Source organism: Liolophura sinensis, chromosome 8 (assembly GCF_032854445.1).
Source record: "Liolophura sinensis isolate JHLJ2023 chromosome 8, CUHK_Ljap_v2, whole genome shotgun sequence".
Classification (NCBI taxonomy): Eukaryota; Metazoa; Mollusca; class Polyplacophora; order Chitonida; family Chitonidae; genus Liolophura; species Liolophura sinensis.
In genome coordinates this window covers 8788787-8802366 of record NC_088302.1, presented here as the reverse complement: position 1 = coordinate 8802366, position 13580 = coordinate 8788787, and the positions used below count along the sequence as shown (strand labels likewise).

Genomic DNA, 13580 nt, shown 5'->3' with positions numbered 1-13580 from the left:
CAAAAGGAAAGAAACCCTGTAATTAAATCATGCTTCAAATTTCAACAAACTGAGTCAGACTCTGGGAAGTAATGACAGAGCACTAAAGCTATATATACATACGTTGAGCACATATTGGTCCTGTGAAACCCGGGACACAGTTACACGTTGACCCTTGACATGATCCTCCGTTCATACATCTAACAGAACAGCCTCCTGTAACCATGGCAACAGATGGAATCATTTACACTTCATGTTGACATTACCAGTACATAAAGAAAACCCATAAATTTAGCACACAAAGGCTTTTTTAAAAGGACATTTATCACAAAAAGTGCCATGTAGCTCAAGTGAAGAATGAAGACCGCTTAGAGAAAGTTAACATACAATTAAGTGTACTGTTTAGTAGGTCATAACAGATATTTTTCACACCATTACCTATATGCTTTTGATACCAATACTTAAACATTTACTGTGACGTCACGCTATTGTCTGCACAGTTGATAATTTTTCAAGAATTCAAGCTTGCGAGTTTGTGGTTTGAGTGGTGATGGGTGACGATCTGTAAGCTGTACCACCTGAGCGCGCTTTTGATTGGTGTATGGTACAGTGAAATTCGAACCCACAAACACAAGTTTCTAAAACATTCCAATATCTCAGAGAGCTATCCGGGAAGACCACACAACTTTCTCCTTTCATACAAGTTTAAACATTTGTTGTAATGTTAATCCTTTGTCCAACATAAGAATACTTTATATGAAGGTTCCATCTGTATCTTATCGATGTGAAATTTATTTTCTGACAGTTTCGTTCTTTGCTTTCATTTCAAATACACCAAATGTTGACAGTGTGAGAAAAAGAAAAGTGGAGTCAGCATTTCTTTTGGGCACAAATATGAACAGTAAACAGAGTTTGTATTAAGGTGAACTGGTGGGGTCTAATTTGTGGCATTCTGATTACGAACATTTTGGATATCTCGAGGCCTTGATATGTCAGTGTCACAGAAATTGTGTAATCTACTATCAGACTTCGGATTTGTTTTAGTTTCTCTCCGGAGGACTAGTACTCATCAGGTCTAATCTCACCCATGCCTTTTTCTTGACAATGTAAATGATGTTTTGTGATTGCTGAAATCTTGTTCTACATGCGATGAGCGCTTACGAGAAGCGGTGTAGATGGCACCACACGTACATCCTGGCCACTTCGCCATTAGCTAGACGAATAGCTGCTTTTGGTTCGAAGCCAATTTCGCTAAATGTATCAAGCTCTGTTTTAAGTCAAAATTTGATTTCAGTGCTTAGTTTTACGCTAACATTTGGATGAACTCACGAATGATATCTGAGGACTAGCGTATCAAAATTGTAACTCCCAGTACACAAACATTACTGATACTATAGCCAATGTGACGAAGTTTTGTTTATTGACTTAGGCCTACAACCGCCCTAAAGTTAGAAATGACTGTGGAACAGGCCAGGAAAATTGTAGGCTCCGGTCTAAGTTGAATTCAGACCGACCACATTACAAACTCCTAATCGGGAAAGACACGGGGTGTATACCAATTGGAATCGCTGCACGTTTTGCTAGCCATGACGATTCAGACGTAGATAGGGTTAGGGTTTTGTAACGAGTTAAATGAGAATGTTTGAAATATTTTTAGTAACCAGAGGTGCTATAATATCCGCCTCTACTGGACTGCGTTGTTTACTTTTTTCTAATTTTGCTGTCATAAAAAAAATTAACGAACATGCAATATTTTACCACCATGGAACACAGAAGGCCTAGTAATGTGTCTGTAGACATCATGCTAAACACCCGAAATTCAACCAGTAAAATGCACAAGGTCTTTAGACTGACAAAACAACTGAGACATAATCTACTAGGTATGACATAAATCTGCGTATTTTTAATTAAGATATTTAATTTTTAAAGATATATAAGCAAATTAAGGAATATATCTACGAAAATAATCACCCAGCATGCATATACATGTAGCTCGCAAGCAGCGCTCGTGGACTTTTGATTTTCCAGGACGCCACGCTTTTTTAGAGAAAATCTTCGGATAGTGCAATTTCCATCTACGTAAAATAGTGTTCTTTGTCTGACCAAGTAGGTCCAACCTATGCTAAGATTTCTGAGAAATCTTGAATTCTACTTGTCGGGGGAACTCTCCAAAGTTCAAGCTTTAAAGTTAAAATACACGATGATTGGAAATAAGTTCCAGTCCAATTACTATGCATGACTGACCCAAAACTATTTTCATGCACATTTAATAAGTATGGCAGACTTCGTTTTTTTATAAAAAAAATTTCCCTTGTGTTTTCTGCGTCACTTTTTGAAAACAGTTAATTTGTATGAAAATCACCCCTACTATACTACATCTAGGCCACTGGACCATTTCAATGGACTTTCACAGCCTGTAAATAATGTGAAAAATATGAAATCATCTGAAATTCATGGTTTTGTTACCTTTTGTAAAAGAAAAATATAAAAAGAAAGACACAGTTCTTTATTGCCTGTCATTTGAGGCAGACATTACTTTCTTACTTTCATGTTCATTTTCAGGAACTTACGCGGGCTCAAGTTTCCACAGCTGGGAGCGAGAAATCCGCCTTTGCATCTACAGGAGTTTGGCCTGACACATGTCCCGTCCCCACATCCGGCTGGACATATCGCTGTGGACAAAGAAAGTCAGAGTTATAGCACAGCATTACTGGCTGGGCATATCGCTGAGGACAAAGAAAGCCAGAGTTACAACAAGGACGTTACTGACTGGGTATATCGCTGAGAACAAAGAAACCCAGGGCTCACACCAAGGCCATTAATGGCTGGGCATATCGCTGAGGACAAATAAAACCAGAGTTACACCGGGGACATTACTGGCTGGGCATATCGCTGAGGACAATGGAAACCAGAACTATACCGGGGACATTATACCAGCTAGGCAAATCGCGGAGGGCATAGAAAACCAGAGTTACAACCAGGACGTTACTGGCTGGGCAAATCGCGGAGGGCAGAGAAAACCAGAGCTACACAGGGGCATTACCGACTGGGCATATCGCTAAGGACAAAGAAAACCCCAGTTACACCAAGGACGTTACTGGCTGGGCACATACCAGTAGTATGGCTGAGTCATACCAGGAACATTAGGCCCACTGGCTGTGCATATCGCCGAGGACAGAGGAAACCAGAGTTACATCAAGGCCATTATCGGCTGGGCATAGTCTATCGCCGAGGACGAAGAGTTACACCAGGGACATTACCGACCACCGTCATTGTTTATTTTTTGCTGTAGATAGACATATATGGCTACCCTCACATTCACACGTATACTTACCGCAGATGATTGTATGAATTTATACATTATAACATATGACCAACCTTTTTTCCGCGCAATAGGGATTCGGATCCAAGCCGATTTGACAAGCGTGCTCTGGTGATGAATGAGTTATACGTCATCAGTCACAATAGAATGTCATAACAACGGAAGGAATGAAACAACAGACTTTACATCTTCAGGTGTGAAAGCGCATTGTCCTATTACATCTGCTCGCATTGTGAATCCGTTGTACCGAGACGTCATTCTTGGTTAACAAACGAGGATGTGAGGCATGCATCTCATTTAAATCTTAACATGCAACAATTATTAAACGCATTATAATTTAAACGAGCTATTCAGCTTATTCGGTTCAACAATCTGTCTGATGTAGTGTATTTCAACTACCTTGCCAATGCGATCATAAAATTCGGACCTATTACGATCATGTCACGCGTGTTATAGGTGTCATCTAACATATGTAACAGAATTGCATGGTTGCCGATCGACATTGCAACCATCACCAAAATATCTTCATCTTCGGAACACGCTGGGCAGTTACAGCATACTGGGATTATTTAAATCAAGTTCTGACTGATGACTTGCGATGACTTCTTGAATTTACCTTGATTTCTTTAATATACTGATAAAATTGACCTACATGAGGGCGAAACTACCGTGGTACTTTTCTGTGACTTCCTGAGCCCTATCTTTGCATTGTTGCTTCTAACAATATGTCAGCCACGTATCTCTGGAATGGTAACCACTTTGTGGCCGAGTTGAAAAGAAAAATGACAGCGCCCTACATTCTGACATCAGTGGTGAGACTAAGCCCTATAACTGTCCAATAGGAATGCTGAAACTCAAACACAATGGTTGTATTGTATGTCAAAGTTTTTAGTTCCGGACCGGCCCTACCCTGTGACATTTGTTAAAGAAAAACAATTCAATATGTTCCTATTTTCCTATTTCTTTGAGTTTTTTTTAGCTTTTTTCCAGAGATTTTCTTAAGTGGCACTTTGTGTGTTTTAAGCACCCCAGGTTCACGTGGTGTGGTAGTAGCAGACTAATACACCCGGCGAATGCGTGTCTCATCCACTAAACCTAAGTGCACTCATGGCTGAGTCTATTTGAAGTACAGACATAACATGTCTAAACTTGTTATAATATTTATAGGGCGAGAGCCCAATTTCGGTTTAACCATCAGTGTTTAATTTGTCAATAGTGTGTTTCAATTATAGATACATGTTTTGTCTTTTACTAATGCACAAAGCAGACGGGGTTAGATTTCTTTCTTCCGCTCCAAACAATCTTGCACAAAGTGATTGTAGGCTATTTGATTGTAGCTACTATGGCTCTTCGCCTGTCATGAGAGCAATGTCTTATTAAAACGACCTATAACCCCGTCATGTACCATGCGGGATGTGATATGTGATAGGCCAGAAAGAACGATAACCATTTTGAATTCGCAATTATATAAAACCTTTACAAAGTAAGACTCTGATATTTGACACACATCATATATTAATATATTACACAACTTTTATGAAAATTGCAGAATTATGGGTCAAATAGTAATAATACAGACATTAAAGCGCATACCTGAAATGTACCCTGTCAGAATTGGTTGTTTTTAAAGATATCATTTCATTAATGGTGCTGGAATTGCAAGAAAATGCCTACTAGTAATTAAATAATGTGTTAGAAATATCTTGTGTTTGAAACATTGTGAATACTTACAATATTTAATGTGTAATGCAGGTAGAGTGGGGCCAAGAGTTGAGATGTGGTACAATTCAAAGATGTACTCTTAAATGGGTCTTTTTTTAATTCATTAAGGTAGATTTAAAAAGGTGGCTTTCACATGGAAGATTAAATGGACAGTTGAGATATTCGACGAGACAATTTCATATACAACGCCAGGAGGTAAAATTCGGTGGTTAGAAATGGACGGTTAAGTTACCGTGGACAATGTATGGAGTCGTGGAAATGTCACCTTGGACAATGTATGGAGTCGTGGAAATGTCATCTTGGACAATGTATGGAGTCGTGGAAATGTCACCATGGACAATGTATGGCGTCGTGGAAATGTCCCCGTGGACAGTGTATGCCGTCGTGGAAATGTCACCATGGACAATGTATGAAGTCGTGGAAATGTCCACGTGGACAATGTATGGAGTCGTGGAAATGCCCCCGTGGACAATGTATGGAGTCGTGGAATTGTCCCCGTGGACAATGTATGGAGTCGTGGAAATGTCCCCGTGGACAATGTATGGAGTCGTGGAATTGTCCCCGTGGACAATGTATGGAGTCGTGGAAATGTCACCATGGACATTGTATGGAGTCGTGGAAATGCCCACGTGGACAATGTATGGAGTCGTGCAAATGTCCCCACTGACACTGTATGGAGTCGTGGAAATGTCCACGTGGACAAGGTATATAGTCGTGGAAATGTCCACGTGGACAATGTATGGGGTCGTGGAAATGTCCATGTGGACATTGTATAGAGTCATGGAAATATCGCCATGAACAATGTATGGCGTCGTGGAAATGTCCATCTGGACAATGTATAGAGTCGTGGAAATATCGCCATGAACAATGTATGGCGTCGTGGAAATGTCCACGTGGACAATGTATGGAGTCGTGGAAATGTCCTCGTGGACAATGTATGGAGTCGTGGAAATGGCCCGTGGACAATGTATGGAGTCGTGGAATTGTCCCCGTGGACAATGTATGCCGTCGTGGAAATGTCCCCGTGGACAATGTATGGAGTCGTGGAATTGTCCCCGTGGACAATGTATGGAGTCGTGGAAATGTCACCATGGACATTGTATGGAGTCGTGGAAATGCCCACGTGGACAATGTATGGAGTCGTGGAAATGTCCCCACTGACACTGTATGGAGTCGTGGAAATGTCCACGTGGACAAAGTATATAGTCGTGGAAATGTCCACGTGGACAATGTATGGGGTCGTGGAAATGTCCATGTGGACATTGTATAGAGTCATGGAAATATCGCCATGAACAATGTATGGCGTCGTGGAAATGTCCATCTGGACAATGTATAGAGTCGTGGAAATATCGCCATGAACAATGTATGGCGTCGTGGAAATGTCCACGTGGACAATGTATGGAGTCGTGGAAATGTCCACGTGGACAATGTATGGAGTCGTGTCCACGTGGACAATGTATGGAGTCGTGGAATTGTCCCCGTGGACAATGTATGCCGTCGTGGAAATGTCCCCGTGAACAATGTATGGTGTCGTGGAATTGTCCCCGTGGACAATGTATGGAGTCGTGGAAATGTCACCATGGACATTGTATGGAGTCGTGGAAATGTCGCCATGGACAATGTAAGGAGTCGTGGAAATGTCACCATGGACATTGTATGGAGTCGTGGAAATGTCCACGTGGACAATGTAAGGAGTCGTGGAAATGTCACCATAGACAATGTATGGAGTCGTGGAAATGTCACCATGGACATTGTATGGAGTCGTGGAAATGCCCTCGTGGACAATGTATGGAGTCGTGGAAATGTCCTCGTGGACAATGTATGGAGTCGTGTCCACGTGGACAATGTATACAGTCGTGGAAATGTCCTCGTGGACAATGTATGGAGTCGTGGAAATATCTATGTGGACAATGTATGGAGTCGTGGAAATGTCATCATGAACAATGTATGGTGTCGTGGAAATGTCACCATGAACAAAGTATAGAGTCGTGGAAATGTCCACGTGGACAGTTTATGGAGTCGTGGAAATATTCCCTTGCACATTGTATGGAATCGTAGAAATGTCACCATGGACAATGTATGGAGTCGTGGAAATGTCACCATGGACGTTGTATGGAGTCGTGGAAATACCCACGTGGACAATGTATGGAGTCGTGGAAATGTCCCCACTGACACTGTATGGAGTCGTGAAAATGTCCTCGTGGACAATGTATGGAGTCGTGGAAATATCTATGTGGACAATGTATGGAGTCGTGGAAATGTCACCATGAACAATGTATGGCGTCGTGGAAATATCCATGTGGACAATGTATGGAGTCGTGGAATTGTCCCCGTGGACAATGTATGGTGTCGTGGAAATGTAACCATGAACAAAGTATAGAGTCGTGGAAATGTCCACGTGGACAGTTTATGGAGTCGTGGAAATATTCCCTTGCACATTGTATGGAATCGTAGAAATGTCACCGTGGACAATGTATGGAGTCGTGGAAATGTCCGCAGGTTGCTGGCAAACCTTCTCATGTACGGCCGGAGAGGAAGTCAGCTAACCAACTTAGCCACGGAGGCCCCGACATTGTATGAAGTCGTGGAAATGTCACGGTGGACATTGTATGAAGTCGTGGAAATGTCACCGTGGACAACGTATGAAGTCGTGGAAATGTCACCGTGGACAATTTATGGAGTCGTGGAAATGTCCCCATGGACAATGTATGGCGTCGTGGAAATGTCCACGTGGACAATGTATGAAGTGGTGGAAATGTCACCATGAACAATGTATAGAGTCGTGGAAATGTCCCCGTGGACAATGTATGGAGTCGTGGAAATGTCACAGTGGATAATGTATGGAGTCGTGGAAATGTCCCCGTGGACATTGTATATAGTCGTGGAAATGTCCTCGTGGACAATGTATGGCGGCGTTGAAATGTCCCCACTAACAAAGTATGGGGTCGTGGAAAAGTCACGTGTAAAACGTCGTGGAAATGTCCCAACTGACACTGTATGGAGTCGTGGAAATGTCTCATGGACAATGTATAGAAATGTCGCTACTCGGAGGAGTTGCTCTCTCTCGCTGATGCTGAAGGAAATGATACTGTCGTATATAGCTTGAGGCGTGATACGATATAAACCTTGCATGTAAATCTGTCTACAAATATGTAGACACATATATGTGGACACTTCTTGGGAGCTAGATTCCAATCTGCCACCCAATCATAATGGTACACAAATTTGCTGTACAGATGCTCGATTTCTTTTGAGGTGTTAACTTAGACGTAAGTTCGACATGCCTTCACGTGTGCCCGCAGCGGGGTTAAGTGATTGTACAATCTGATACTTCAGTCTAATCTTCTTTTTACAGGCGTTTTCTGCTGTGCTTGATTTATTCAGTATGTGTTTGTAAAGCGGTGTACACAGATGCAGCGATCCGCTTTGAAGACGGGGTCAGTTTCAAGTCACCCCATGGGGATCCAAATGCCGCTTTGTAGGGAGTTTTAGCTCCCATGCGCCCAAAATCATTGAAAACATGTGTACTGGATATAAACAGATAGATGTACACTGAAAACTGGAATGTAATATACAAACTTAATACCGTTAAATACAACATTTGTCAGTGATGCAGAATGGGAACAATTTATACCGTTAGGTTAGCACTTCGCAAGTGTTAAAATTTTAAAACTTTACACAATTCTAAGAAAACCTTCTAATTTAACACTGTTTAATATCAAGTTAACACTTTAGGTTTTGTATTCCGCACCTAATTCATAGTGCCTTTCGCCTTATAAATTTGAAAAGTGTGTTGTAATCTTACTTACACGCGATCATTAAGCGGTGTAACATTTTAAAGCAGAACAAAACATACAAATGACGTAAAAATCATATAAAAGAGCGTCAAACATATTTGAAAATATGGTCTATAATACTTTTTCGATTTTTTTTTCAGGAGTATTATATAAATATGTTTATTTGGGACCGCCTTTTGGTATTTATGACTGCTGCATAATACTATTCTAAACAAGGATGTGATGCGTGTCTAGTAAATTTATTTGAATGTAAATTTGTTGTTTGTATCCAAACATATGACTTCTGAATTATGATAATATTGACGAATATATTAAAAATATAAATGTGATCAAAATTCAGGGTGAACATATTTGTGGCTTAAACAACCAAATTCTAGTGCACATACTGTTAAACATGTGTTACATCCTCCTTTATAATATTATTACACAACAACAACTAGTATATATACCTAAAGGTCGTCCCAAATACCCACCCCGTACAAAACTTATTTTCATGTCTTTTTCTCTTTAAGAAAAATAAAAAATATATTAATGACCATATTTACAACACTCACACTTTTAAGAAATTAACATGTTGTTTCATTTCAACACTTTAAAATTTAACTTTATGACATTAAATGTCCATATGTACATAGCACACCCACCTCCTCCTTGTTTTTTTTTATCTTAATTATAATTTGTCATTGCAATAAGACAGAGGTATGCGGTTTGATTTTTGTTTAGCAGATACTTACGTTGCATACACCTGTTGCCACCAGGGGAAGGGGACCATCCAGGGCAGCAGTAACGATGTACCCGGGGGCCACACACATGAGGTCTGCAAAACACAACACGTATAACGTGCACTTATAATTAGATATAACCAGAAGCTTGTAAATAAAATTATTCATGAGGTTTGAATTTAAAATATTATAAACTATTATTAGCTGTTTCGAATACAGTCAGATAATTATTGCCATCATAGCAACCAAAAAAAATCATTTGAAGTCATTCTCTCCATGTGGACCATTTACAGACATATCCTATTTGCATTTCATTTGCGTATATAGCTTAAACCCAATCATTTCGTAAAATGACTTTAATTTTTCGTAATTCAGGAACGTTAAATAACACAGATGCACCAGTGTAGATCGTCACCCTCGAAATATTGTATGGGCATCAAATGCAGCCTTCAGCCACCGTGTGCCACAAGATAAAATTATTACAAAATAAATTTAAATTTAAAAATATTTCAATGAACAAAGAAAACAATAAAATGAGAATTATGCTTACAAAAAGAAAACTGTCATTATTTATACAAAGGTACAAAAGGAATTCGCTCAATGTTTAAAACATATTGGTATCAACTGCAACTTCACAAATAACCTACGACGGGTATAAATGAATGGAATATGAGGGTGTCACCCTAACAGTGACTCACCAATATGTGCGACAATAATACCGAAGTATTAAGAAGGCATCAAGTCATTATCGATCATTCATTTTAACAGTGATTTTTCATGAATTACAAATATTATAAAGTAGTGTTGCAGATAAATATGTGTGATGAAAGAAGTGTTGTACAATATTTAGGATAGAAGGACTTTCTTTCATAGAAAAGACTGCAATAACCGATTATACGACAGAGGTGAAGGTTTGTACACACCTGAGTCATTAAGGAAAACTGCGGAATAAGTAGGACGTCAAAAAATACATACATACACATACGGAAGTAAAGGATAATATACACTGTTACCCATAAAGTTGGTCTAAACATGTTCAGACACAATCATAAAACTTATTTCTCTTTGAGCGCCTCAGTAATCATATTAGAGCAGGTTAATGATTACATAATGAGTCCCCACGACCTAATCGACACAAATTCATGCAAAGACCCTCCGTTGGAGCTATGAAAGACCAGACGTCTAATGTTTCACCCCTTTTCCCTGTCTTTTTTTCCCTGCTTTTTTTCCTGCCCATGTTTCTCAGGGTTGGCTGTTACTTTTACAACAAAAACTGGCACAGAAGGTTTCTGGACTCTGGCTTGTCCGACCGCAATGCGTATACGCCGCAAAGTACTCCGACGGAAAGGGTACAAACAAGCCGATGTCGTTGATTTTGTCGGGATATTGCATGGTGCGGTCTGCAAAATCCACCAACGTTATCGTGTCTCCAGGTCGACCACGATTGACTACTAGACGAGTTAATCGCCAACTGCCTATAGTGTGCCGTAGCAACCGCAAAATATCCTCGCCATTTGTGGAGAAGCCCCCAGGGATTCAAAGTTTACCGCCAAACTGTGAATCTGCGATTACTTCAACACATTTACCCAGCAAGATGAATAATCATACGTCCACACCTAACTTGACTTGCTCGACTGCGCTCGGGTACATAAGACTACTGCTCGGATCCTGACGACATGATGTCTTTACGGACAAGAGCTATCTTAATGTTACATCTTTGACCATGTTGGTGGAAGACAAAGGGTTCGGCGATTACGTTGTAATAACAGCTGAGATGACTGTCTCCATCTCTGGGAAACCACTGACCTTAACACGCCAGGCAATTTTCAACTGCAGGACAACAATGTTGGGCCAAATAGAGCCGATACAGTGATAGAATTTCATGAGACAGAGAGGATGGGGCAGTTATTGTAGCCTTCTTGCTCCCCTGTTATGAACGCTACTGCGCAGACCTGAGGTGCCTAACGATGAGCCATCAATGTCCGGGACAATCTTCCTAAAACTTTACAGGAGCTAATTCAGGCTCTGACTGACGAGTGGGACGTTGCGTCTTAAGGCTATGCTGATTCGTACAAGGGGGGTGGGGGCATACTTAGCATTAGTGATTGTTCAACATTCATATTCAGCACTTCATTGCCATGAATCATCCAAATTTTGTCTTCAGTAAACTTGTAACATAATTCTTAATTCTGCTGTTCTAACAGCCCGTTTTCATTTCAGGCTGACGATACAGCTCGTAAACGGTTAAGTTTTGACCTAAGATCATGATAATATGTCCAGAAACGACCGATCAGTGAAGTAATGAGGCGATATACACCCGACATATAATAAATAGCTCACACTATAAGAATCATTCCATAAAAAGCAGTAAAAAATAGTTTATTCCAACTTTAAGGGCAGCTCTGTAGATTCAGTTAACTGGACTGTACGTTCGAGCTGGAAGATTTCAGTAAAAGTCACAAGTTATTACCGCAAGAATTATTGTGTCAAGAATATTCAATCTAGCGTCTTCATTTGAAGTTCCTTAACAATGGGTACACTTTTCTTGTTCTTAGAGCAGTAAATATGCTTGGAGTGCCAGAATCTGTCGAACCCTGTTTCACAGTTGTGTTTAATTCCACTTAAGAGTGGGGAAAGGTATATAATATGCATGGTGTTGAACAAGATCGCCATGTTGAATATATGAACGGTTACATTCGGCGCAACTGAGATACATAAACAACAGCCTGTGAACTAGAATGACACACGATTAGGATACTGATTTTATACAATCACCCAGAACATAAATTGCGTCTTCTGTCATTATTAAAAATTATAGACGAGTTCTCTTTGCATAAACCTGCTGTAATTGTTTACTTGATATATACTTCCTTAGTTCCTTAGAGTTTTGTGCCCAACGTTGTTTTGGAAATTGATCTTGAGATACACATAATGGTTGACAATTGGTGTACGAATCTCTGTTTCGTACATAAACGTGTGAAATTATCATCTATTTATCACTTTTATAGAACGTAATACGGAGATAAATGACGGGGGGGGGGGGGGGGGGGGTTGCTTTGTATGTATTCCCGACTTCCTATTTCTTGAATTATTACAGCTCATTGCTTGTTCCTTCAGGTATAACATTCTTAAGGGTTTTGCCGGTTATTCACGATTTGTTGTATAGGAACAACCGTTAGATAATGGTATATTATGGTACACGATTTGAATACCGAATTAATTCTTTCGGCTAGAACATTCCTTGCATCTTTTAAGCATCACTGAAAACTGTTGACTGCTTGTCTTTGCATGATTCAGTCCTAATTTCTTACTTAATATATCTTCCTAATTCTTTGGTGGTTTCTTTTAAACTTCGTTTTTGGAATTGGCCTTTCGACCCAGGACGTCCATGTTGGTTGACAACTGGTGTACGACTGTCTGTTTCGACGCATAGATCCCCTAAGGCTACGGTGATCATATGGCTGAATAATTTCAGTTCGGACTTCATAAACTACAAATCGGCGAATGATCATGAATTTCCCCTCGGCTCTGCCCGGTTTCCTTCCACAATAATGCTGCCGTATAAGTGAAAATATAAGTGAAATATACTAGAGTACGGTGTAAAACACCAATCAGATAAAAAAAAAATACAGTACTAATCCTTAGAGAACAATAAACCCATGGTTCAGACTTATGGTGTTTAGTTTACACGGCTATTTCCCATTTGGATAGATGTAATCAGGATGTATACAATGAGTAACCCGATAGAAACGAAAGCGCCGTGATTCTTAAACAGCATCTGTCGATTCAGTCAACACTGGCACCTGCGATACCCGACGGCATCTGCATGTGATATCCGACAGTTCTCATTCATTTACTATAGTACACCCGGATAGAGCAAGTCAGAACCAAAATGCCCCATAAAATGTCCTTGTTTCCATCTTTAACATAAAGTCCCTTTATAATGTGATTCTATTTCAACACCGAGTCTTTTCATTTCATAGTGCATATAGAGCGAATTGAATAAATATGCTTGACACATGACAGTGTGCCTTATCC

The 13580-nt window shown here is 40.1% G+C and overlaps 1 protein-coding gene across 1 annotated transcript in view; it reads right to left on the bottom strand.

Moving 5' to 3' along the window:
• LOC135472531 (fibrillin-1-like) overlaps positions 1-13580 on the bottom strand; it is a 104059-nt gene that overhangs the window by 84875 nt on the left and 5604 nt on the right. The window contains 3 exon segments of the mRNA XM_064752075.1: positions 103-195; positions 2550-2651; positions 9555-9637. Coding sequence (XP_064608145.1) covers positions 103-195; positions 2550-2651; positions 9555-9637 — 278 coding nt within the window.